This window comes from Martes martes, assembly GCF_963455335.1.
Source record: "Martes martes genome assembly, chromosome: 10".
NCBI classification, from domain to species: Eukaryota; Metazoa; Chordata; class Mammalia; order Carnivora; family Mustelidae; genus Martes; species Martes martes.
Window position 1 is genome coordinate 115,470,139 of NC_137898.1, and position 23,898 is coordinate 115,494,036.

The window sequence follows — 23,898 nt, forward strand, 5'->3', positions numbered from 1 at the left end:
CCCATTTTACAGATGAGGCAAGTCAGGCATGAGACATGACAGCGAGCTCAGTCACACCGCCAGCACGGGCAGGACCGAGAGCCCGGGCCGTCGGGCCACCTGGCCCCAGCACCCTCTTGTCCTCAGTGCTGCTGACGTGCCCCGTCGCAGACGGGTCCTGAAAACGACGATCCCAGGACAATGGAGCCACACTCCTCAAAGGCCTCTGAAGCAGAGAGAGGACAGCGGCCCCCCCGCAGGAGCAGTCCCCAGCTCGGGCTCTGGACCTGGGCCCCGGGGCCTCCTGCCTCCTGCCCCCACGCCCCCCTCTGCAGGAGCTGACAGCGCACCCTCTCCTCCGAGGCAGCCAGGCCAAGGTGCCGCAGACACAGGCTGGCAGGACCCGGCCCTGCCGGCCGAGACTGCGGGTTTCCGCAGAGGCAGCAGGACGTGGCCTCGCCCCGCACTGACTGGCCAGCCGCACGCCTAGGACAGGGCCCCCAGGCTGCAGGGTCTGCGCGGGACGCAGCAGGGCTGGCGTGTTTAGTCCTTCATTTTATTTCTCATATGGTTTAAAAATACCTACAGATACTAGGAGCGTGTCTGGAAAATATTCGTTCAACCAACATTTAATGTGCCAAGCACTGCATGGGAAGTGAGACAAGCTGTCCTGAACGCCCTACCCCAACTGCCAGCAGCTTTCCAGATCCATCCACAGGGACGCACCCCAGGTTGCCGTCCCTATCCTCCCAACACAGGAACAGGTTCCAGACGCGCCTCCCCCCAGAGCGTCAGCACGGCCGGCCCGCGCGGCATCGCCTCGGGCGCACGCCAGTCACGTCTCTCTTCCTCCCTCACTCCCTCGCTCTTTCTTTCAAGATTCTATTTTTAAGGGATCTCTACCCACAATGTGGGGCTCGAACCTGTAGCCCCAAGATCAAGAGCCTGTTCCGAGGACTGAGGCAGCCAGACACCCCTCGTCGTTCTTTCCATTAAAAATCTTAAGTCACATATTCCTCTTACGAATGGAACGGGCGCCCAGGAGAGTGCGACGTGAGGCGCCTGCTCTCTCCTCCTCCGCCAACCTGATACCATCAGGAGGGCTCTCCCTGCACGTGGGCGGCTCCTCTCAGAGCCATGGGGGAGGGGGTGGGGGCACGGACAGAGGGACAGACGGACAGCTGCAGCTTTAATTTGTTATGTGACAGCAGAGTTGGCGATGACTTCCACATTACTTTTTTATTGAGGATCTTAAAGTGGGACAAATGAAGCAAAGGAATTATGAGGCACTTCACAGCCCTAGAGATGTAAATCTTTATGCAATAAAGAAGTGTAAGGAAATGAAACTCAGATTTAAAAAGCAAACCGTTCATATCGATGATCAACAGAGCGATCTCAGGTTTCCCGCCACGATTTCAACCCACAACTAACTGGCTTCTAAACCAAAACACATGGAAAATTGAGGCCTTACGTGAATCCTAATGCAACAAATATGAACTAGATTTTTAGTTTTTTTAACTTTCTGTAAAAATTCCATGACTGTACTAGTGTCGACTGTGTTCGGGATGGAATTCAGTCCTGACGTTACGGCTGCAGATACGCATACAGGAAGGCCTCTTGGTATTCGTTTCCTTCTGCTCCAAGCAGGTTCTCTGTATTTTACTGGAATTAACTTGCAAAGTAAATGTTTACCCATAAATGGGCATTAAGATTAAAAATTGGTATACAAAACAGTATCAAAATAGAGACTCTGAAAGAACAGTGTTAGGACATTTCCCCCACACCATAAGAGTGGTATAAAACATGAACATGACGCTTGATCGGATCCACAATAAAGTAAGAGAAGGTCTGCTCGTGACTCTTGGTCGAAGGGTAGCACACGCCAGCGGAGTCCTGAAAGAGATAAAGCTACATTATAGATGACTTAGTCTGTCACGACATTTAAGTAATTGCCAACATATTTGACTATTCTATATTTTCTGTTAAAATGTCATGAAACATATCAAATCTTTGACAGTAATTTAGTAAATAATTGCTATTTTAGGGGCGCCTGGGCGGCTCTGCCTGTTAAGCATCTGCCTTCTCTTTGGGTCATGATCCCGAGGTCCTGGGATCAAGCCCTGCGTCGGGCTCCCTGCTCAGTGGGGAGCCTGCTTCTCCCTCTCCCTGCTGCTCCCCGTGCTTGTACTCTCTCTGTCAAATAAATAAATAAAATCTTTTAAAAAATAATTGCTATTTTGGGGCGCCTGGGTGGCTCAGTGGGTTAAAGCCTCTGCCTTCGGCTCAGGCCATGATCCCAGGGTCCTGGGATCGAGTCCTGCGTTGGGCTCTCTGCTCAGCGGGGAGCCTGCTTCCCCCTCTCTCTCTGCCTGCCTCTCTGCCTACTTGTGATCTCTGTCAAATAAAAAAATAAAATCTTTTAAAAAAATTGCTATTTTAAAATATCTGTTGATGGAACAGTTTACTGTACATATATGCTGTACCACACACATAATTCTTGACCTTAAGGATTTTATAGCCCAAAAGGAAATCTTATCTTTTGTAAAAGTGTTTTTAAAGTGTCACTATTGCAAAAATTTCTATTTTGCCATGTTCTCCCATCTTTGCTTTCCTTCAGAATGTGGTCCTTCCCTACTATGAGGGAAGCAATTATGTTTCTCTTGTTTATCAACAAAAAGTGCCCTAGCCCAAGACAGTAGCTGATACCCAATGGATGGTCAATAATATTTGTTAAGTGATTGAATAAAGGAACTTAGAAACTGCTTCAAATATGCAAATAATCTTTGTAGGGCCCTAGACTTCAAGCATTTAGGGCCTTCTTACTTGCTTGCCATCTGCACTGTGGCTTGGAGCCTAGAGAATCGTGTCCGACTCCGTCCCACTGGCAGACACGGGTCGTGAATGCGTGAGGACGGTTGTCAGTCGCGGACAACAGAAAGGAGGGGAGAAGTCCGGGTGACTCTCCGCAGAAACCATACCTCATCAACCTTCACTTTTAACAAAGCACTAACGACCCTCGTCTTCTCCCCCAGGCGTAGCCTTGAAGGGGCTGTGCTCATGGCAGCTGAAACAGCCCTTTGAGTAACAAGCACTAAACTGATCGCCTGCGAGTCCCCCCTCCACACTTACATACGCCGTGACTTTAAAGACGGAAGAAGTAATTTGTATTTTCTTGGTCTGAGGATTCTTCCGAACACTAAAATAGGGGGAAAGGGGTACATTTTAAATACAGCAAGCACTGGCATGAGACACTTAAAATACTGGTCTGTGTTAGTATTCGGGTGCTCTTATTCATACATAACAAACAGATAATGTCCACGCAGACGGGTTTGAAACGGACGGCGTCTGCAGCTTCATCCAAGGACGGGGCAAGGTCACCCAGCCGAATAGCAGCAAATGGACCTGGATGGTTGGAGGCACTGTGCTCTGGTGATGAAAGGTCTCCCAGGCCAGAGACAGTTACTAGAAAACGAGGAGCCGGTAGGAGTGGGATTGGAGTGTGGACAGCTGCACGGGGCAGGGACGAACATGTGCACTCTGGGTCTAACCACCTCGGCGCACATGGCAGTTCGGCCCCCGAGTGACCGTTGCACACTGGGCGGCACCAGCCCCCCGGACATCACTTTTCTCCCATGTGACGTGGGCAAGCCACAGTTCCCGTGAGGATTACCCAGAGAACTGAGCGGGATGAAGAGCACTGTTAAATATGGATTATTCACTATCACGTGACAATCGTTTTTTCTCAGTCTCCCCGTGAAAAACCACCGGTGGCATGTGTGGTGGGGGCCGCGCTGGGACACGGGGGATGAGCCACAGAGAGACACTCAGACGCGTGATCTTTGTGACACTTCACAATCTGCCGAACGCCCTTACGTGCTAGACTTCGTATGAAGGTCACGCAGCTCGAGGGGCTGGGTTGGCACTATTCTACCAAGTTTATAGACGACAGAACCGGAGAAGTTAAGCAAGGTATTTAAGGCATTTATTTCTGGAAGCACAGTCAGGTGACACGGCACGCGGTCCTTCCCCTTGCACTCGCTGACACATGGCACGCCTCACAGGGGACACGTGTAGGTGACACTTAACAGAAGACATCTGTCTTTTTCACTTTAGAGACCCAAGTACTGCTTCTCCTTCCCTACACGTGAAGAGTAACAGGGAGGGAGAGATGAGGAGAAGGAAGGGGCGCAGTGTGGAGCGTGAGTGTGCATGTGAGTGTGTGTCAGCTTGTGCCCCTACTGGTGGCCAGACTCCACTCATTTCTGGGTTCAAAGTTCTTAGGCAGTTTTTATCTTGAAAGCATTCCATTCAAATTTAAACTCAGATATCATGGAATTAATTTCCTTGTATCTCTCTGACACGGATTGAAGTCACTCTCTTTTTTAAATCAGGCTCCATGCCCAGCGCAGAGTCCGACATGGGGCTTAAACTCGCGACTCTGAGACGGACACTTGAGTTGAGATGGAGAGTTCTACGCTCAAGAGACTGAGCCGCCCCAGCGGCCCAACGTCATTTTCTTCTATTTCTCCAATACTTAACACCGACTGCTTAAAAACCGAAGATTACACTCCAGATTCTGTGCTTACACAAGGGATGGCTGTAACCAGTACATACAAAACACTGACAGTGCACATAGCTACGTAACACCTGAATCAAAACACAACACAGCTATGGTCATAACTAATTTTAAGTCTTGACCTGCAGGTAGTTATAGGGGCAGAGACATATAAAAATTCACTACGCTGTAGGTACACTAGGGTTTGTCCACTTGACTGTATGTAAATCAGCCCAGTTTAAAACTATTACCCAAAAAGCCCCAAACAATCCCTTATAAAAGTTCATGCTTATCAAATAAACTTAGAAGAAAATTTAGTATTTAACAATCACTCAAACATACTAACATGCACCATAACTGTGTTACTTACAAAAAAGGATCTACGATTTGAACGTTATTAGAAATTGGTTCCTAACAGAAATAAATGGTATTATTCCATTTTATTCCCTCTGATCCTGTATTACTCTTATTTTAAAGTAGCGCTAAAATAATTTCTTATTTTTTACAGCTCAAGTAGGGCATCACCGGCCAGATATCGCCTCGCCAACTCGAAGAGGAAGGGGCAACACCCACCCGGGCTCCAGGCCGAGGGGCCCGCAGCAGCCCCTCCCTCCAGGCCAACGAGCTTTCAAGGGTGCGAGAACATTATTTCCCTAGAGTTCTGTTTAAAAGTGTGTTTACACTAATGGTTTAGAAATAAAGTAATGAGCGGTTTCTTAAAATCATTGGTGCTCGTTTCCGAGGCGGGATCCCACGCTGACCGCACACGGTGTGCCCCGGCTCGGAGCCGCTCAGCTCGGGGCACAAGAATCCCTCTGCGGCGCCGCCGTCGGAAGCCACAGTCCAGCCTCAGTTCAGACCCTGCGATGTCCCCTGTGGCGCAGATGCGCAGTTGAGAAAGCCTCTCCAAAAACTCTGGCTAAGCACGTGTTTCACACCGGAAGCCGAAAAGGGAAAAGCAGCATTAGTGACCACGCGGGTACTTCTGCGTCGACGTTTCGGAAGGGGAAGGAAACCCCTGGTCATCCGCTCTCTTAACGAATGGTTCTCAGGTGCCACCCTGTCATTTAGAAGAACCATAATCCTTGAGGAGAAGGCATTTCCCAGGACATTTAACAAGTGTTATTTTATAGGCCGTGTAATAACGGAGAAGGGAAGAAACCATTTGGAGAATGTTTCGAGCTTTCCGGGTGAGCCAGAGGCCGCTAGCGCCCAGCCCTGTGGTGCGCCTGCGGCGCTGCAGACGAGAGGCTCAACGGGCTTTTCCGGAGGGGACTCGTGGTGACGTTTCTCTGCCGGGACAGGGGAGATGAGGTACAGCCACTACTGTGCGTACAGTTAGAAAGACAGCAGACGGTCTCTAAAAAATGTGAAAACCCCCAAAAGTCAAGGGAAGGAACGGGAGAAAACGAGTCTGTCGTTGGTACCAACAACCTGTTCGTATACGTGGCTCAGGATTCTGAAATTGCCGACAGCACCTGCAGTTGCCACGTCCCTCGGTAAGAGCGGTAGCGACCCACGCTCTGTCCTCCCCTTAACCAGATGACAGGGCACCTGACCCGAGTCAGCACAACTCAAGTGAGAAAGGCCACAGGTGGTGCGAGGGGTGCGCAAACGCGCAGAGCTCTGAAGGGGCTGCGATCACCTAATCCACCCAACTGCCCGCTGTTGGTACTTCCACCGTCTTAAGCCAATATTTATTCTAATCTAAACTTTCTACCAAAGTTGCTTTGGGAAGACAATTCCACATCTCCTCCTCATTCAGCAACAAAATTCGTAAGCATGTTTAAACTCGGATCATCAAGAGAAATATTTATTGGTTCTCTAGTAAGAGCCATGCTGTAAATGTGACTTGGGATGTGATGCCCGGGGAGTCAGGGTTGGGGACAGATTGCCCTTCTCTGCACCAGCCTCGGGGTCTCCATCCCATCCAGACTCCCCAACTGCTCACAGCCACTCTGACAATCTCCCCTTTCGCACTTCTGGGGCATTTATTGCAGTATCAAGGGCTTCAAAGATCTGCCTACACAAAACTGAACACTTGATTTCATAACATTTTTACTTATAAAATATTTTTAAAAATTCCTTTATGAGATGTTAGTTTCCAATAATCTCCTTAAGGTCAAGGACTGTCTGATGCTCCTCTGGTCTCTCTGGAGCCTGGCTCCATGCACAAAATTAACACCTGCCCGTTGCCTGCTACAATGATTCTGTGGACTCGATTCCTATTCTTTCTGTAAGATGCTCTGTGTTTTGACTCCTACTTTGACGAGTGGCTGTCCCCCCCAGAGCCGTACCTGTTCTTAGCACCCAAGGAGCATAGGAGTGAGTCACAGGTGAGAATCCAGGGAAGGGGACGCTGGGGAAAATATCAGTTTCTCAAGGTCGTGGGTCTGCAGTTATTTCTATTTCAAACACCCCCAGCAGAATCCCCTCCACCACGGCGCAGGGTGGTGAGGAACTCCTCAGTTCGTGTGGCCAGTGGAGCCGAGCACACCGCGGGGGCAGCACGGTGCGTGCGAGTGTGTGTGCCCACGTGTGCAGCACGAGGCACGCGACAGGCGGTGCCAGAAGCCAGCTTTGATGTTGTCATGAGCTGCAAATGACAAGGACAGAATATTCGGGATGGAAGTATGTATATGTTTTTCTGAATTGTTTCAAACATAGCTCTTTTCTCCATCTTTATGAACAGATACAGTCACTTTTTCACAAAAATCAGAGACACATTAAAGAAAAAAATTTTCTGCTTTTAAAACCACGAAGCAAGACACCGAAATCATGCGGTTTGCTGTGCAGTCGTCAGGCACACGGAGTATAAGTGAGAACAGGGGTGATTATAAGCAACAGTCAAGAGTCCGATGAGAAGCTAATTTTGCTGATTTCCTAGGAAAGTACAATTTCATAACTAAACCCCGGGACCCTTTGCTTTCACTGTTCCTATCGCTTTAGCCTGTGAAGGTGAAGCAGGGTCTGCATTACTGAAAACCCAACCCAATGAAAGTCGAAACAAATGATTTATAAAGTTTTTACCCCAGTCTGATCTTCAAAAAGAAAAAAGTTCCCCAGCAGGATACCTCAAATGGACTGGGATTTGGACTGACATTGCGGCCAGATGGGAATCCTTCCCCCTCCTGGGAACCACAGTAACCTGTGAGCGTCAGCCGGGGACACAGGGACAGGTGGGTGGCCGTGGGAGGGCCCCGGGGCGCCGCGCTCACACGATCAGGAGCTAATGGGACCCCAGCAGACGCAGGCGAGCCCGCCACCCACGATGTGCCCGCTGCGCTCTGGCCACGTTACCTCACGAGATCTTTGTAGAGGAGCTTCGTGGTCTGCAGGTACGGGGGAAGCACGTCCTCGTACTGACAAAGGGCTCCGCCCAGGCAGAGATGTTTGAAAAGACGGAACAGAAACTCCTCTCTGTCGGGTCGGCTGAATATGTCATATCGCTCGGAATCTTCCACAAGCAGCACCTACGGACGATAATAAAATTCATCTTCACGTAACGTGATCTGAGGTTCTAAGTCTTGTTTTCAGAAGTTCCAATTTACTCATTTACAGATAATCTTAGGCCTATTTTAAGAAGCGATCGGAACCACTGAAACGAGTGATCTGTGAGACCGGCTCCCGTCCTCCCTGTCTTCCCCCGATGTCCTGAGGCTCAGCGGAAGGAGTAAAAGGAGGTCGAAGCGTTCTCCTCCTTTCTGCACCTTCGTACTCGTTTCTGTCCCTAGTCCCCGTGCTACTGCGTTGCTAGCACGGACATGCCAGGAAACTTCTGGGCAGTCAAGGAGCCCTAAGTAAGTGGACAAGCCTCTCCATCCTGTAAGGCCTACAGCCTTCACGTCAATCTGGAGGCCACCCCAGTGGTGGCATCCTAATCCCCCCTGAGCATGTGCCTGGCCTCCCCGGCCCGCTCACACTTCTGCTTCCTGCCACCACCAGTCTACACTGACTCCTGCTCTCTGGACACCCCGCCTGCTCCTTCAGCAAACAGCGGGACTGGGTGAGACGGGGGGATGTCCTTATACCGCGGGGCGTGACACAACTGACTCGTTTGTTGACCTGGCAGCTACACACGAGGGACGAGTGTGCAACACACCCTACGTTTCTTCCATCGAATGGTCTACACCCGGGTCTCTAATGAATACTCATCACAAGGTCGCCAGGCAAGAGGCGTTTAAAAAAACAATCAAGTCCGTGGTGCTGTCCATGCACAGGTGACTTACCATGAGTTTGCGGCAGCCCATCTCCACCGCGGGAAGACAGGTCCCCGCGCGGGCTCCCGGGCGTCCCCTGCTCGCAGCTACCCAAACATCTGGCTTAACCCCAGAGGGACGGAGCGCTCAGGAATGACGAAGTCACACGCTCCTCGGGGAGCGCCCTCCTCACTGAACCGAGGGGGCCGCGCAGTCTGAAGATCCTGGAGCGCGAGGGCTCTGGGGCCGCGGGGGACAGCAGTGCCCGCGCTGGCTGCTCTGACCCTCCGGGCGCGCACGGCCGGCAGCCGCAGGGCCCTCGAGGGCAGGCGGGCGGTGCTGAACGAGTCAGGCTGTGCCCCCGCGGGGAAGCACGCGGTTGTCGGGTTGTCGGCGAGGGGACGCTGGAGGCCTGCGATCGATCGTGTTCTCCGGCCGGGGCGCAGCCGGGTCACACCCTCGCCCGCGGCCGCCGAGCAGCACGGACCGCGGCAGCCGCAGAGAGGGGCGACGCGCGGGAGAGCCGAGTCGGCGCGGCCTGCGCACGGGGCGGCTCCCGGAGAGGCCGGAGACAGACGCGCGGCGCAGGGAGAGGCCGTGGCCGCAGGCTCCCCGCAGCGGGGGCGGGGGCGGCGCCTGGACTCCGAGGGGCGCGTGCGCCGGCGGAGGCCCAGGAGCGGACACCCGCGGGGCCCCAAGGAAGCAGAGCCGGACGGGACTCGCGACCCCGCCGAGAGGCGCGTCCCCGGCCAGGGTAGGAAGAGGAGAAACCAGCAGCGGGGGCTCCGCGAGCCGTCCCCGCGCTATCCCCGCGCTATCCCGAGTGCGCGGGGCAGCCCCGTGCGGCCTCCGCAGCCGCGTGCGACCTTGCGCTCGGGGCCTCGACCTCCTCCAGGCGCTCTGGGGCGAGGATGCCCGCACACCCCGCGGGATGCCGCCTGGACCCCCGCACCCTGAGCTGCTGCATGCGGAGGCCGGAGCAGACTCCCCCGGCTCACACCCATCCGGACTGGCAAGACGCGAGGCTCCGACTCCCCTTCTCCCGCGCGGAGAATAACGTTCGCGACCAGTAGTCATGAGCAGCCCCGGAGCCTGACTGCGCGCCAGGCACTGAGCTACAGAACTCCACACGGTCCCGACTTTACTCAAGAAGAGAGGCCAACCGTCCCGGTTACCAAGTGCGACCTGTGTCCATTTGACACCAAAGGCCTAAACTTTGGGTGGCTCGGTCGGTTAATCCTCAGGCCACGAACCCTGGTTCTCCCTCAGCGGGGAGCCTGCTTCCCCCTCTCCCTCTGATCCTTCTCCCCCTGCTTGTGCTCTCTCTCAAATAAACCAATAAAACCTTAAAAAAAAAAAAAAAGCCCTGGGGCGCCTGGGTGGCTCAGTGGGTTGAGCCTCTACCTTCAGCTCAGGTCATGATCTCAGGGTCCTGGGATCGAGCCCCACATGGGTCTCTCTGCTCAGCAGGGAGCCTGCTTCCCTCTCTCTGTCTGCCTCTCTGCCTACTTCTGATCTCTGTCAAATAAATAAAATCTTAAAAAAAAAAACCCTAATTTTTAACCACTTTGTAGTCTTTCTTCAAATTAAAACGACGATGACAATAATACGTTTCATCTTAACATTTCACGCTTTTAAAAAAGTGCATTTAAATGCTTTCTCAACTCATTATCTCAATAATTTCAGAAAGAAGGTAGAATGGGCAGCTTTATTTTTTTATTTATTTAAGTACTCTCTATGCCCAACGTTGGGCTCAAACCCATGAGCTTGAGATCAAGAGTCACAGGCTCTTCTCAGTGAGCCAGCCAGGCGCTCCAAATGGGCATTTTTAAAAGACTTCTTCATTGTGGGGGGAGAGGCAGAGGGAGAATCTTGAGACTGCACTGAGCGTGAAGTGTGACATGGGACTCGATCTCACAGCCCTGGGACCACCACCTGAGTGGCACCAAGAGTCGGACTAACCCACTAGCCTAACCCACTGCACCACCCAGAAGCCCTATCTCCCCCACCTAGGCATTTTTTTTTTTAATTTTTATTTATTTGACAGACAGAGATCACAAGTAGGCAGAGAGGCAGGCAGAGAGAGAGGAAGGGAAGCAGGCTTCCCGCTGAGCAGAGAGCCCGATGCGGGGCTCGATCCCTGGACCCTGGGACCATGACCTGAGCTGAAGGCAGAGGCTTTAACCCACTGAGCCACCCAGGTGCCCCCGCCTAGGCATTTTAATCTCTGTGTGGTGCAGGTAAGATCTTCCGACTGTAGATATTGAGTGATTTGCCTAATGTTACTACTCTCTGATGAATAACAACTCAGGAATTAGGTAAATAATCTAGGTCTTCTGATTCAAATTCAGTACACCTCTCACTAAAACCGAAATGAGTTAATCAAATGGCTTTTTTGATCTCACCAGTGAGATCAAAGGATTTGTACTACAGGGATGTTTTTATATATTCATGTGATGTTAGGAGCCCCATATTGAGCAGGGGGATCTCTTGACCCCAGCACCACGGACATGTTGGGTCTGAGAAGTCACTGTGGGGGCCGTCCTGCACCTTGTATGGCGTCCAGCAGCATCTCTGGCCTGTACGCATCAAAGTCAGTAGCGTCTGGTGAAAACTGAAATATACAAATAATTAAGTCGATAGGAAAAGTCCCATGAATGACTTGCTGATCATTATTGTTGATAAGAGATTATGTATTTTAGGCAGGCAAAAGTTTTTGACATTAAGCATTTCCTGAAATAAAATTCCATTAGTGAAATTTTAAAAATCTATACTTACTTTTCGTAACTCATCAGAAACAGGAAAGGGATCACAAAAAGAATCCAAACATTTAACAATATGTCCATTGTCTCGTACAATATCTTCATCATACAACCGGTTAAAAAACGACATGGAAAGCTGTGTACAAGGAACATTTATAGCTTCAATTTTTTTCACTTCAGTTCCTGGAAAATATTATTTTATAGAGATATAAAAATTAGTTTAGTATTCTCAATTATTCCCAAAATAAGTATCACCATGCAGAAATTCTGAGTAGCCAAATATGACATATATCCTGATATATTTAAAAGTTTAGGGATTTTATTAAGTTCTAATTTTGCAGTTTGTTCATTTTGATTAATCATTAAAAGTCTGTAACAAAATTTGAATATTTCAGGCCTACATGAAGGATATGTAAATTAGAAAACACTTGAACATGAGATACATGTTTTGTGTAGGTGTTTTTACATCCCTTTTAACCCATATGTCAGAAGTGCCTATAAAAGCATAGGAACCCCTTTGTGAAATGATTTTGCATTTGTATTATGTTCAATGCCTTATAATTCACATTACAAAAACTTTAATTAAGTAACGGGTGTTTCTAAAGTCCTGAGAAGGTCTGGAAATTTTTTCTCTCCATTTAAAAATTTCTCCCTTATGATCTCATTTACAGCGTTTATTATGAAAACTAGCTTTTCCTAGTCAAGGGGAGCTTCAGACCAGGCCCTGATGGAGTCACCGCAAGGCTGGAACTAGAGAAATCTGCAACCACCGTGTTTTGTCTATTTTCTTCTTGCAGCTGTAGTTCTCACCCCCTCCACACCTTCCCCCACCCCAAGCCGATTTCCTCAATGTGTCCTTTAGGAACGGATTTTCCATTTTTAGAGGTTCTTCTATATTACAGAAAGACACAGAGATTAAAATGAATATTTTTATTATCATCTCAGTGAATCACTCAATTTTTCTGTCTTTCTTTTTTTTTCTTTAAACATTTCATTTATTTATTTGACAGAGATCACAGGTAAGCAGAGAGGCAGGAAGGGAAGCAGGCCCCCTGCTGAGCAGAGAGCCCAATGCGGGGCTCGATCCCAGGACGCTGGGGTCATGACCTGAGCCAAAGGCAGAGGCTTTAACCCACTGAGCCACCCAGGCGCCCCAATTTTTCTGTCTTTCATGTGCAAGCGCACACACCCTCAGCTATAAAGGAGTGGTGTTCTTCTTTGCAGGTGCTCCCTAGAACAGCATACCCTGGTGGGGGAGCCCTCCGTCCTCCCTTTCCCTGATACACGTGCTTCATCTCCGACGCAAAGAGGAGCCTGAGCTTGAGAAGAGTAGCGCTGGCGAGTATCGCACTTCCTCCTCGGCTGTCCACCCGGAGTCCGGCCAGGACCTGCTGCCTCGTTCCGGTCCTGAGCCGGGCTTGTGGGAGGCACGATGGGTGTCTGGAGACAGAAACTGTGTCTGAGCAGGAGCACGTGGATCCAGTCTTCAGAGACGGGCTGGTGGCCAGCGGGGGAGGGGCTGACATTGGGCAACAGGCCATGTTCATAAACATGTCCTAGCTCTGATGGGGCGAGTGGCAGGAGGGCTTGGATGGCGAGAAACGTCATTAAATTCAAACCACTTGATCAGAAGCATAGAAATAGCATTTGCTATGGACTGAATTATCTCCCTCCAAAAACATATTGTACTCCTAACCCCCGAGTGCAACGGTATTTTGAGATGGGGGCTTTGGGTGGGTCCGAGCTTCATCCACTGAATTTTGAAGGGATACAATTCAGTCCACAGCATTCTGCCTCTCCCGCACCAACTCATGTGTTTCTCACATGCAAAACACACTTATCCTAACAGCCCCCAAAGTCTCACCTCATTCTAGCACCAAGCCTAAAGTCCAGAGTCCAAAGTCTCCCGTACAGATCCCCTCAATCAGATATGGGCGAGACCGGACGGTCAGTCATCGCAGAGCAAAATTCCTCTGCAGCTAGGAACCTGCGAAACCAGACAAGTTACATGCTTCCAAAATACGATGGGGAGACAAGGAACAGACACGTCCATTCCAAAGAGGAGAAGCAGAAAAAAAGGGGGTGATGGTCCCAAGCAAGCCCGAAACCTGGCAAGGGAAATTTCCTGACATTTTTAAGCCTCAAGAATACTCCCCTTTGGTTCCATGCTCTGCCCTCCCGACCTGCTGCGGACGGTGGCTGAGGCTCTGAGGTGTCCCCCTCCGGTGTTCCTGGCATGAGGCTGGCCCTGAGGACCTGAGCCGCCTTTCGGTCCTTCTCTGCTCCTGAAGAAGAGCGGTGTCTGCAGCCAAGCGGCTCTCTGGTCTGGTCCTATAGGATCTATGGTCTGTCCCGTCCCTCACACTGGCAGCGTCTTTGCGGGCACCACCCCACCCCGATCCAGGGCTTCTGATGGAGTGGCTGGGTGAGTCCCAGTTATGTGCACTCTCTCCGTGTCACATGGTCATCCAGGTGCATCTGTTCTCTCCAGACGAATCCCTCTCTCTCTCTCTCTTTCCTGACACTATGAAAACGCTGAGGATATTCCAAATCTTCAAGCTCTGGTTCCTCCTTAACAATTCCTTCTTCAACCCATCTTTTTCCTTTCTTGCTTTATTATAAACATCCAGAAAGAACCAGGCAGCTCCCCCACCACCTGGTTTAGAGACCTCAGCTAAACACACAATTTTATCACTTCCAAGTTCTACCTTCTGCAAAACACTACATCATCATCCAGCCAAGGTCTCTGCCATTCTATGGGCTGCCTTTCCTCCTGTTTCTGATATAAGGTCCTCATTTCTGCATGAACCTCACCGGAATCAAGCTTCCCGTCCATATATCTGGGCCAGGAGGCACTCGAAGCCTCCCAACCGATCCCCACTGCACTTTCAAATAATCATCTTCCAAAGGCCTCATCTCCAAATACCGTAACACCGGGGGTTAGAGCTTAACACAAGAATTTGGAGGGGACGTAATTCAGTCCATAGCACATGCTATCTGTCACGCAGGAATACAGTAAACTTCCGTCTCCAGCGTTTGTGAGATCCGTACTGCACTGCTAGGATCACACACAAAGTGAAGAACATATTTTTCCCCCTTGATACCAGCATACACAGGGGGTTTCCTATTTATTTTTTGCTTTTCTGACAGTGCTTGTCTCAAACCTGAAATGGCAGAGGCAGGAGAGTGCAGAGGTCAGGGTCTGGAAGTCTGGGGCCCGGATCTGACTCTCAGCTCTGCTGAGCCCAGCCAGCCTTAAGACGGTGCCAATGACTGAGCTCCCGAACCCGACCCTCCATTTGTGAAACGGATTTATAATAACAGTAACACCTCTTGGACTTGTTTTGGGAATTAAAGGAGGGAACGACTGTAACGCCCTTCCCTGAGCACAGAGGACGCATCCACCATGTGTCAGCCAGGAAAGGGCTCAGCGTGTCCGTGCGCGGAGGGCCGGGGCCGGGGCCGCTGGCGGAGGGGACGCAGCGGCCCCGGCAGCAGCCGGCCAGGCGCCAGAGCCGGCAGGGACGCTCTCCGAAACGGGTCGCCCGCGAGAAGACTGTCTGCTGTCTCACGTTGAGAAGGTGCTTATTTTGCTTCTAAAGGCCCGCAGAGGAAAAAGAGGGAAGACGGTCCCTAATTCAGACCAAGAGAAGCCGGCAGAAGGCCCAGAAGGCTCCCGCGCGCGCCTGGGGACGTCCGCCTCGGACTGGGGCGCTGCGCCCCGGCCGCTAGTCGCGGGCCTCTAAGTGGTTCTGCCGCGCGCATGTGGAATCTCGGAAGCGCTCCGTGCGCGGGGCCTTTGCTAAGCCCCAGGACCAAAGTCGGGACAGTCTCACCGCTCTGTGAAGGGGTCTGCTAATACAGGGGAAGGTTGGATTTTTTCTAAACGAAGCTTATTTTATAAAGGAATTGACTGAAGTGACGCCAAACACTGTGACAGGCGCCTCTGATGATTTCCTTTCGAAGATTCTGAACCGGTGGGTACATTTGCTTGGATAGTTTAACTGTGTAATACTCTTAAGATCACACTGTACCAGCTTTTTCCTTTATAAATTTTGCAGTGGTCTTTAGCTAAAAGCAATAAAATGTGACCCACAAATTCTAACATCATGAACTATTGGTCACCTTGGTCTTGACTAATACTTTAAGTAATTTTTGTGTAATACTAGAATTCCATGAACACGCAATATACGAATTTACCAAAACAACCCATCTCATTTAAAATCCACTTACATTTTTCTTGAGCACAGAGCCACATTACTAGCCAGATTTTCCTCCTAAAAGGAACAATTTGTTCTATTGTTAAAACACGTCAATCTAAAATTTGAAATATACTGTTCATGTTTTTGTTTTTAGAATAGCCTTTTCTATTAACTCTGGTTAATTCCTTGGCCTGAGAGCTATTTAAGAGATTCGAATGTTATTAAGTGTTTGGGTAATTCGACGATGACGATGACGCGGGCCTCGATCCCTGGACCCAGAGATTGCGACCTGAGCCCAAATCTAGAGCTGGACGCTCAACCGACTCGGCTGCCCAGGCACCCCTGGGTGATTTTCTTCAAAGATCTCTAGCTACGTTTCAAGGTACTATGAAATTATTACGTATATAAAGTTGTCTTCGTGAGAATTTAAGACTCTCTTCCGTGGCTTCATGTATTACTTTAGGAACGCTTCGTGGCAGCTGCTTCCTCAGTCCCCAGAGACAGGGCGGTGGCACCCTCACATCAGTAGAATCTTCTGTGATGCCCTTGTCCTCTTGCTGGTGAACTACTGCACCGGTCTGTCCATGTCGGCCAGTTTCTGGAGTTCCCCTCACCGTCCCCTGCATCTCGCAGAGTCCACAGGAGGCACAAGAACTACTTCCCCAGCGAATGCAAAGAGAGAACGAGACTTGTGTTTCGGGCCGGGACAGGAGCAAGGACTCCCTGGAGACCTTGATGTGAGCAAACCAGCCCGTCATTACTTGCAGTGTGGATGCGGATAATGAAACGCCTGAGCAAAACTGTGTCACAATAATAAAACAGTCACCTGAGAAGATGACGGTCAGTTTTATTTACCTAATGTGATCCACTGTCCAGAAGAATCTGAAAGTAACTTCAAATTGGGAATAACATTTGGGTCTTTGAAGAAAGCCTGAAAGACAAATTTGAGGGAAGCCAGTTAGATAATTTATTATGAACAGTAGCAAGAGTTAACTTCTAAAATAACTATAATAAAATCTCATTTAAGTCAAATTGGGGATAACAATTTTAAATGGGTAAAATGTCTAATAAATCTTTTATAAAGAAATGAAGTTTTGGGCTCCTGGGTGGCTCAGTGGGTTAAAGCCTCTGCTTTCAGCTCAGGTCATAATCCCAGGGTCCTGGGATCGAGTCCCATATGGGGCTCTCTGCTCAGCGGGGAGCCTGCTTCCTCCTCTCCCTCTGCCTGCCTCTCTGCCTACTTGTGATCTCTGTCTGTCAAATAAATAAACAAAATCTTAAAAAAAAAAAAGAAAGAAATGAAGTTTTGTCAACTTCTAGTTGTTACCTTCGAGTATGAACAACACTGTACGTCCAAGTACGGGTATCTTTGGGACTTAATAAAAAGAATTTTGTTTTCCCAGGTAATTAGGGATCGCCACTCCCACTCCCCCCCAACTACAGCTAAATCTAAAAGCCATCAGCAACTGAATTCTACGAAGGGACACACAGAAAAGTGACAGCTTTGACCTTCTAACCTCATCAGACCATCCCTGCTTCTGACTCTGGTCACACTGAGCCTCTCTAGTTTCCTTGAATGGGATGTCCCTTCCTTTCTCACAGACTTTAAACTTGCTAATTTCTCCCCTTTAAGAAAGAGTCTTTTTAGTGTCATGCTGGAACCAAGTCAGGACAGCCTGAGTGCTCAACTTTCAGGAGTCCTTGTTTGCTGGTTTTTAAACCATTGACCTTGTAGGTCTAGTCACAAATTTCAATCTTGATGTAATGCAGATTTAAGTGGGTGAGTATTTGGATTTAATGCAGCAGGAAGACACTACAGAGATTTCAGCAAGGAAAGCTTGATTTGTCCTGTTGTTCACAGCTCACTCTGGCAGCAGTGTGGAGAATGACCGGAAGGGCTTTGAGGAGAACAGTGCAGAGGGAAGGCACTGCTGAGACCCACGAAGGTCTGATGCCCCCGTGAGTCAAGAGGACAGAAGCGGGTAGGGAGGTGGAGAAGGGAGTGGACTCAGTGACTGCACAGGAGGGCGGGGCAGAGAGAGGAGGAGGAACCACAGATGACCCGGCAATTTTTTCATGAATGTCATTTCCAGGCAGAATGAATGTTATTTAATGAGAAAGGGAACAGTGAAGAGGACCAAGTGTGCAGCGTGAAGATTAATGACATCAGTGTGAACGCCGACATTACGCAAGGCAGAAACTCCCTTTCAACGGCATTGACATTCTAGTGGTGGAGGGATAAAGGTAAACACTTCACAGGTATCATATATGGCCACTTACAAAAAAATAACTTTTCCCCAAAACTACTTCTCAGCAAAGAAAAGCAAGTTGTCTTATAACTTTATAAAGCCTTATAAGCTAAAGAGCATTTGTGCAATTAACTTAATTTGTGTAATATACATTTTGAAAAGAAACATAACCTGGAATTAAGCTCAATTAATACTGGTTTTGAATGTTTTTTAGATGTCTTCTGGAAAAATCAGTAAAAGGGAAATTTAATTCAGATTTAGTAATTATTCCTAGGGGGAAAGAATATCAACTCAATCTTTTTAGTATCGACTTAAAACTGAATTTTATAGGCCGCTGTAATGGAAACAGTCTAATAGTGAATTGACCCAAAGCCAAGGCAGGTGAGTCTTTCTAAAGGCCCCTCAAATAAAGCAACATGATAGCTGTTATGTTGTTGGGGCTAATTATGCACCTAAAGAATAAAACCAAACACACTAAAAAGCCCTGCCCTAATATATGTAAATGACATCTTGGGTTTGTTACAGAATTTCCAGGGAGGCATTAGATGGGACTGTCTCAACTTCAGGGGAGCTGCTGTGCTCTGGAAACACAGTAGATGATGCCCAAACAAGTCACGCTGGTAATAAAGACACCGACGGCCAAGTGCATGTAGAGATTAGAATAAACCTGTTTCATAAGATGGGACAGTGGGAAAAGTATTTCTAAATTAATATGTTCTTTTATGTAACATAGATTTTTCAGTGTACATCTATCATACGCCACCCATGCGAAATGGAGGTAGATTCTTGACTCTGGTATCTGTCCCGCAGACTGCTGGCTTCTCAGCCAATATCCATTCTCTTCGTCCTTAAGGAATCCAATTTTATCTGGGACAGCGCTGTGCTCAGCTCGAAGCCTGCCCTCCTAGCCCCTGTGACACAAGGCCATGAAGTGTCAGCAGACCTTGAGAAAGCTGTCTAACTCGCTTCCCTGCTTTATGGGGAAGAGTCCCCTCCCCACCCTTCGTCCCACGGACACTGGGACACCACACCGCACACTGAGCCTGGACCTCTCTCTTGAGACTCAAAGCAGGATCTAAGATTCAACAATCCAGGGTATTGCCACTTCCGTGCATTTCAAGATCAGAATGCCTGAAACTGAACTCAGTTTTCTTGCTTATTCTTTTGTATTTTCTGCGGCTTTAATGGCATCATCTACCACCCCGGTCAGCTCAATCAGAAACGTGTTCATCCTTTGCAACTCCCCCCACCTCCCCGCTTATCCTCAATATCCTGAGTCCTTGAATACTGCCTTCCTCCGAAGCATCTCTCCAGGCCATCCCTGTGCTGCTGTCATACTCTCCTGTCTGTGGGAGAAGTTGCCAGGTCGGCCTCACTGCTGCCAGACTCAGTCCTAACAAGCTACCCTCCACAGCTCCGCCGAGGTGACGGCAGGATTGTGAGTGTCACTGGCTTCCGGAAAACCTCTCGGCAACTCCTTGTTAGCCAGGTAAAGCCCACACTCCTCTGCACGGCATAGGTCGTCTAACGCACCCTCCCACCCATCTCCTATTATCCCCCACATTGTCCACCTAACAAACTCCCACCTATCTTTCAGGGCCCATCTCGAGGAGCTTGTCTTTTGTAAACCCTCCTCTGAGCGCCTCCGTGGAAACCAAACCAAAACCAAGACGGCCTTCTCTTTTGTGCCACCAGGGAGTCTGCATCCCGGCCTGGGCCACGGGCCACCTGCCTTCTCGCTCTCAGCGCCAGCCTGGACTGCTTCCCTCTCTTGCATGGTGTCTGTTTCCTCTGTACAGATCTGGAGACCACGGAAATGCTAGTGGAGGGAATGATTCCTTCCTTCCTTCCAGCTCTTTACTCCCTCACAAATGAACTTTGGGAACATAAATTTGTTTTTTGTTTTTTTAAAGATTTTATTTATTTATTTGACACAGAAAACACAAGTAGGCAGAGAGAGAGGGGGAAGCAGGCTCCCCACTAAGCAGAGCCCGATGCGGGCCTCGATCCCAGGACCCTGTTATCATGACCCGAGCCGAAGGCAGAGGCTTCACCCACTGTGCCACCCAGGCGCCCCTCTAAATTTGTTTTTAAAATTGAAAGGGAACATTTTAAATCTGGAACTCTAGGTTTAAGCAATACCCTTCGTTCAGTTACAAGCATTTGTAGTAGAAATGACACAGAAGCTTGTGTCACGAGGCCCCTGGGTCTTACCATTTGCTGGGCATTCCTGCACAAATTATTCAACCATTTCAAGCCTCCGTTTTCTAAGCTGTAAAATGGGGGTCAGAACCCCAAATTTACTAGACTGTTGTAAAGATTAGTGACAAATGTCTAAGCAGCACTGAAACTCACTCTGGCACCCACGAGTCACTATTGCTACAGAGAAATACTTTGTGGGGTGCCTGGGGGGCTCTATCAGTTAGATGTCTGCCCTCAGCTCAGGTCATGATCCCACAGTCCTGGGATATGGTCCTGGGATGGAGTCCAGCACTGTGGGCTCCCTGTTCAGCGGGGAGTCTGCCTCTGCCTCTCCTCCTGCCCCTCCCCTCTGCTTGTGCACTCACACTCTCTCAAATAAAAGCTTAAAAAAAAAAAGGAAAAACACTTTGTAAGGTAGTAAACAAATATTAATAATATTACTTATTATGAGCCAAGCATTTTGCTGATATATTACTTCCTTTTTTTTTTTTAAGATTTGATTTTTTAAGTCCTCTCTATGCCCAGCATGGGGCTTGAACTCACAGCCCTGGTATCAAGCACGTCCTACCGCCTGACCCAGCCAGGTGCCCCCATCTCCTTTAATCTTCTTTCTACGCCATCAGATACTCAGCATTATTTTCATACTCAAAAGTATTTATGTGCCAAGCACTGGGATCATTTTGCAGAACAGCAAAGGGAAGCTCAGGTGGTAAAGGGACGTGGCCAGTGTCACAGAGCTAGGCTGCGGCAGTGGCCGGATCTGAACTGACAGCTAGAGGCCAAATCAGGGGAGGATCTGGGTTTCCTCTGGCCCTAAGCGTATACAGCTTTAGGAACTCCCAGAGTACAAACGTGTCTATCTTAGAAAATGTTCAGAAGCACAGGACTATGGGACATACTGCTAGATCCCTCTGAGTTCCTTGGAAAGGCCTTCCTGGCCAGCGAGGAGGCCCGAGGGTTCATGGGCTTCAGGGCGGATTCCCTCCCGGGCCACAGTCTGAGCCACTATGCTCCCTGGCCTCCAATTCAGTTACGTGAGCAAAAACAATGATTCTCTAGGTACATTTCTTTGAACTAAAATATGGGGATATTTATAAATAAACATGAAGATCTTGAAATTTAGAAAAAAATAGCCCGGTATTATGAAAATCTGTTGTGCTTTATGGATAAATTTTGAACCTGTTGAAGAATTCTGTGTCTGTTGAACAACCCTAATTTATTTTATGGCTTCCTCCATGAAGTTTTTCCTGATGCCCATGCCCCTCCGTTAGGGGATGCTTCTGTGTGGAAGGCACCTTGTATCCTCCACTGTAGCAATTATTTTACTGTGTTGCAGAGAATTTTTCACATTTCCAGCTTCGGTGCCTTGCAAGTTGGGACCAGGTCTCTCTGTCTTCTCAACATCCTCCAGCAGGGAACTAGTTAAGCATTCAACAAACATTTATTGAATAGATGATTCATAAGGAAATTTCTGTAGCACTTGAACTCAGTGGATTACAGTCCTGATTTTAAAAATCTCTATCAATTTGAAAGCCAGTGCTGGTATGAATGAAAAACCTAACCATGATAACTTGAGAAATGTCACGTGGTCATAACAGAATTATGTTATCTTACTGTTATAATAGTATCTTCAGGAAAGGGAAAGACGTTTGACCACCTTACCCTGTATCAAGGATTGAGAAGTGCCCGTCCCCACCCGCCGTCTCTGTCCTTGCTGAAGCCTCAGAACGAGGCTGTACTTATTTTTTTTTTAAGATTTTTTTTAAAAAATCCATTTATTTGACAGACAGATCACAAGTAGGCAGAGAGAGCGCACGGGGAAGCAGGCTCCCCGCCGAGCAGAGAGCCGGATGCGGGACTGGATCCCAGGACCCTGAGATCATGACCTGAGCCGAAGGTAGAGGCTTAACCCACTGGGCCACCCAGGCGCCCACGAGGCTGTCCTTATTTGGAAAGAGATTACATGGGGCAGGATGGTCCTTCCGCCCGCGGCCAATCCTGCACAAAGAGCAGAGGGGCCCAGGACACCTGGAGGGACCGCAGGGAGCAGCAGCCCCTGCAGCGGGTGGGAGGAGGACCACCCCCACGGACAGCTGGATCCCGCACCTGCCGGACAAGCAGCCCCTGCTCGCTCTGCGGCCCTCCCCCGGCCAAGGTGGACGGCAAGGCCCCCTCCTCCCCACGCGCACGCGCGCGGGAGTCTACCTGCTGTCAGTGCCCTGCTGTGCGCTCACCCGCAGCCCCCCCACCGCGCACCGCAGCCCCCGCAGCCCCCAGTGCAGCGCGGACGGAGCACCCTGTCCCGTGTGCCTGCGGGTCTAACGACGGCCCGCGAACTCCTGCGGTCGGGCAGCTCCCCTTCCCCACGCGGTCACCTCTGCCGACCTGCCTGGGAGGCGGGGAGTACCCCCGCGGCGAGCTCCCCCGTGTCCAGCCGGGGCCCGGCCGCCCAGGGACCTCCACCCTCACACCAACCATGACGAAGTCATCCTTGCGGTACGCCTGGAACGTCTGGTCGAAGCCGAACGCCTGCGCCGCCACTCTGCCCAGCATGGACCTGCGGGGGAGGGGGCGGTCAGCGCACTGGCAGGCGGTGGGAGGGGCCAGATCGGGGCGTGGTCAGAGGGGGCGGGGACTGACGGAGCGGGGCGGGGTCAGCCTGGGGGAGGGGCCAGCAAGGGCTCGGGGTACGGGAGAGGGTCAGCGTGGGCTCGGGGCGGGAGGGGGCGGGGGCCAGCACGCGGCCGGGCCGGAGCCGGAGCGGAGGGATGGGGGTGGGATGGGGGGGCGGTCAGCGCGGAGCGAGAGGGGCGGGATCAGCGTGAGGCGGTGCGAAGGGAAGGGCCGGAGCGGGAAGGGGTGGGATCAGCCTGGGGGAGGGGCCAGCGCGGGCGCGGGGCGGGAGGGGGCGGGAGGGGGCGGGAGGGGCGGGAACAGGCCGGGGCCAGCGCGCGGCCGGACCCCGAGCGGGAGCGGAGGGCTGGGGGTGGAGGGGGGTCAGCGCGGGGCGTCGGCGAGGCGCGCTCCCGGCACGCCCCCCTGCCCCCCATCCCCGCGGAGGCGGCGCTGCGCGCGGTTCGGACCCCGCCGCCGGGCACAGGGGCTCGCCCAGCCCTGCCCTCGGCCTCTCACCACTGGCGGAGCCGGCTGGTGGTCTCCGGGGAGCTCAGACACTGGAAGGTTTTCTGAGGCAGGAATCTGAAGTAGTAGCCGCCCAAGTCCCCCGGCTCCCCGGCCGCCATCGCCCACCTCGCTCGGCGGAAGTGGGGCCCGTTTCCAAGGAGACGCGGAGGCCAGGCGTCGCCCTGTGCGGCAGGGGGCGGGGCCACGAGGATCCTCGGGGCGGGGAAGTCGCGCTCGCGGCGGGGAGGGGCGAGGGGGAGTGGGGGCGGGGCCACGGGACTGCTCCGGCGCAGGAGGCCAGGTTGGCGGTGTGGGCGGGGCCGCACGGAGGAGGCCGGGAATGTGGTGGGGGCGGGGCGAGATGGAGGTGGGGCCAGGCTGAGGAGGCGAGCCTCACGGCAGGCGCGAGGCCGGGGCGGGGCCACGCGGAAGAGGTACGGCTGACGGCAGGGGCGGGGCTACGCGGAGGAGGCCGGGCTTCGGCGGGGCGGGGCCACGCGGAAGAGGTACAGCCGACGGCAGGGGCGGGGCTACGCGGAGGAGGCCGGGCTTCGGCGGGGCGGGGCCAGGCGGAGAAGGGTACCCCCTCCCCCTCTCCCGGGGCATCCTGCAGCCCCGCGCTCAGGC

The 23,898-nt window shown here is 51.1% G+C and overlaps 1 protein-coding gene across 1 annotated transcript; it reads right to left on the reverse strand.

Moving 5' to 3' along the window:
* Positions 1-1,194: 1,194 nt before the first annotated feature.
* Positions 1,195-23,486, reverse strand: CFAP300 (cilia and flagella associated protein 300). The gene is made up of 7 exons (XM_080814943.1): positions 23,281-23,486; positions 22,624-22,705; positions 16,553-16,628; positions 11,512-11,678; positions 7,835-8,007; positions 3,109-3,175; positions 1,195-1,872 (listed from the first exon to the last, which is right to left on the reverse strand). Exons 1-7 carry the CDS (start codon positions 23,388-23,390, stop codon positions 1,744-1,746), a joined length of 804 nt encoding a protein of 267 aa, XP_080671069.1. The 5' UTR covers positions 23,391-23,486; the 3' UTR covers positions 1,195-1,743.
* Between the last annotated feature and the right edge of the window lie 412 nt (positions 23,487-23,898).

What these genes read in the sequence shown, in the direction of transcription:
- CFAP300 (XM_080814943.1), bottom strand. Translation starts at nt 23,390, where the DNA reads ATGGCGGCCGGGGAGCCGGGGGACTTGGGCGGCTACTACTTCAGATTC. An exon ending in ACCAGCCGGCTCCGCCAGTG is followed by an intron (nt 22,706 to 23,280) that starts GTGAGAGGCCGA and finishes CCTCCCCCGCAG; the next exon opens with GTCCATGCTGGGCAGAGTGG. An exon ending in TCTTTAAAGTCACGGCGTAT is followed by an intron (nt 1,873 to 3,108) that starts GTAAGTGTGGAG and finishes TATCTCTTTCAG; the next exon opens with GACTCCGCTGGCGTGTGCTA.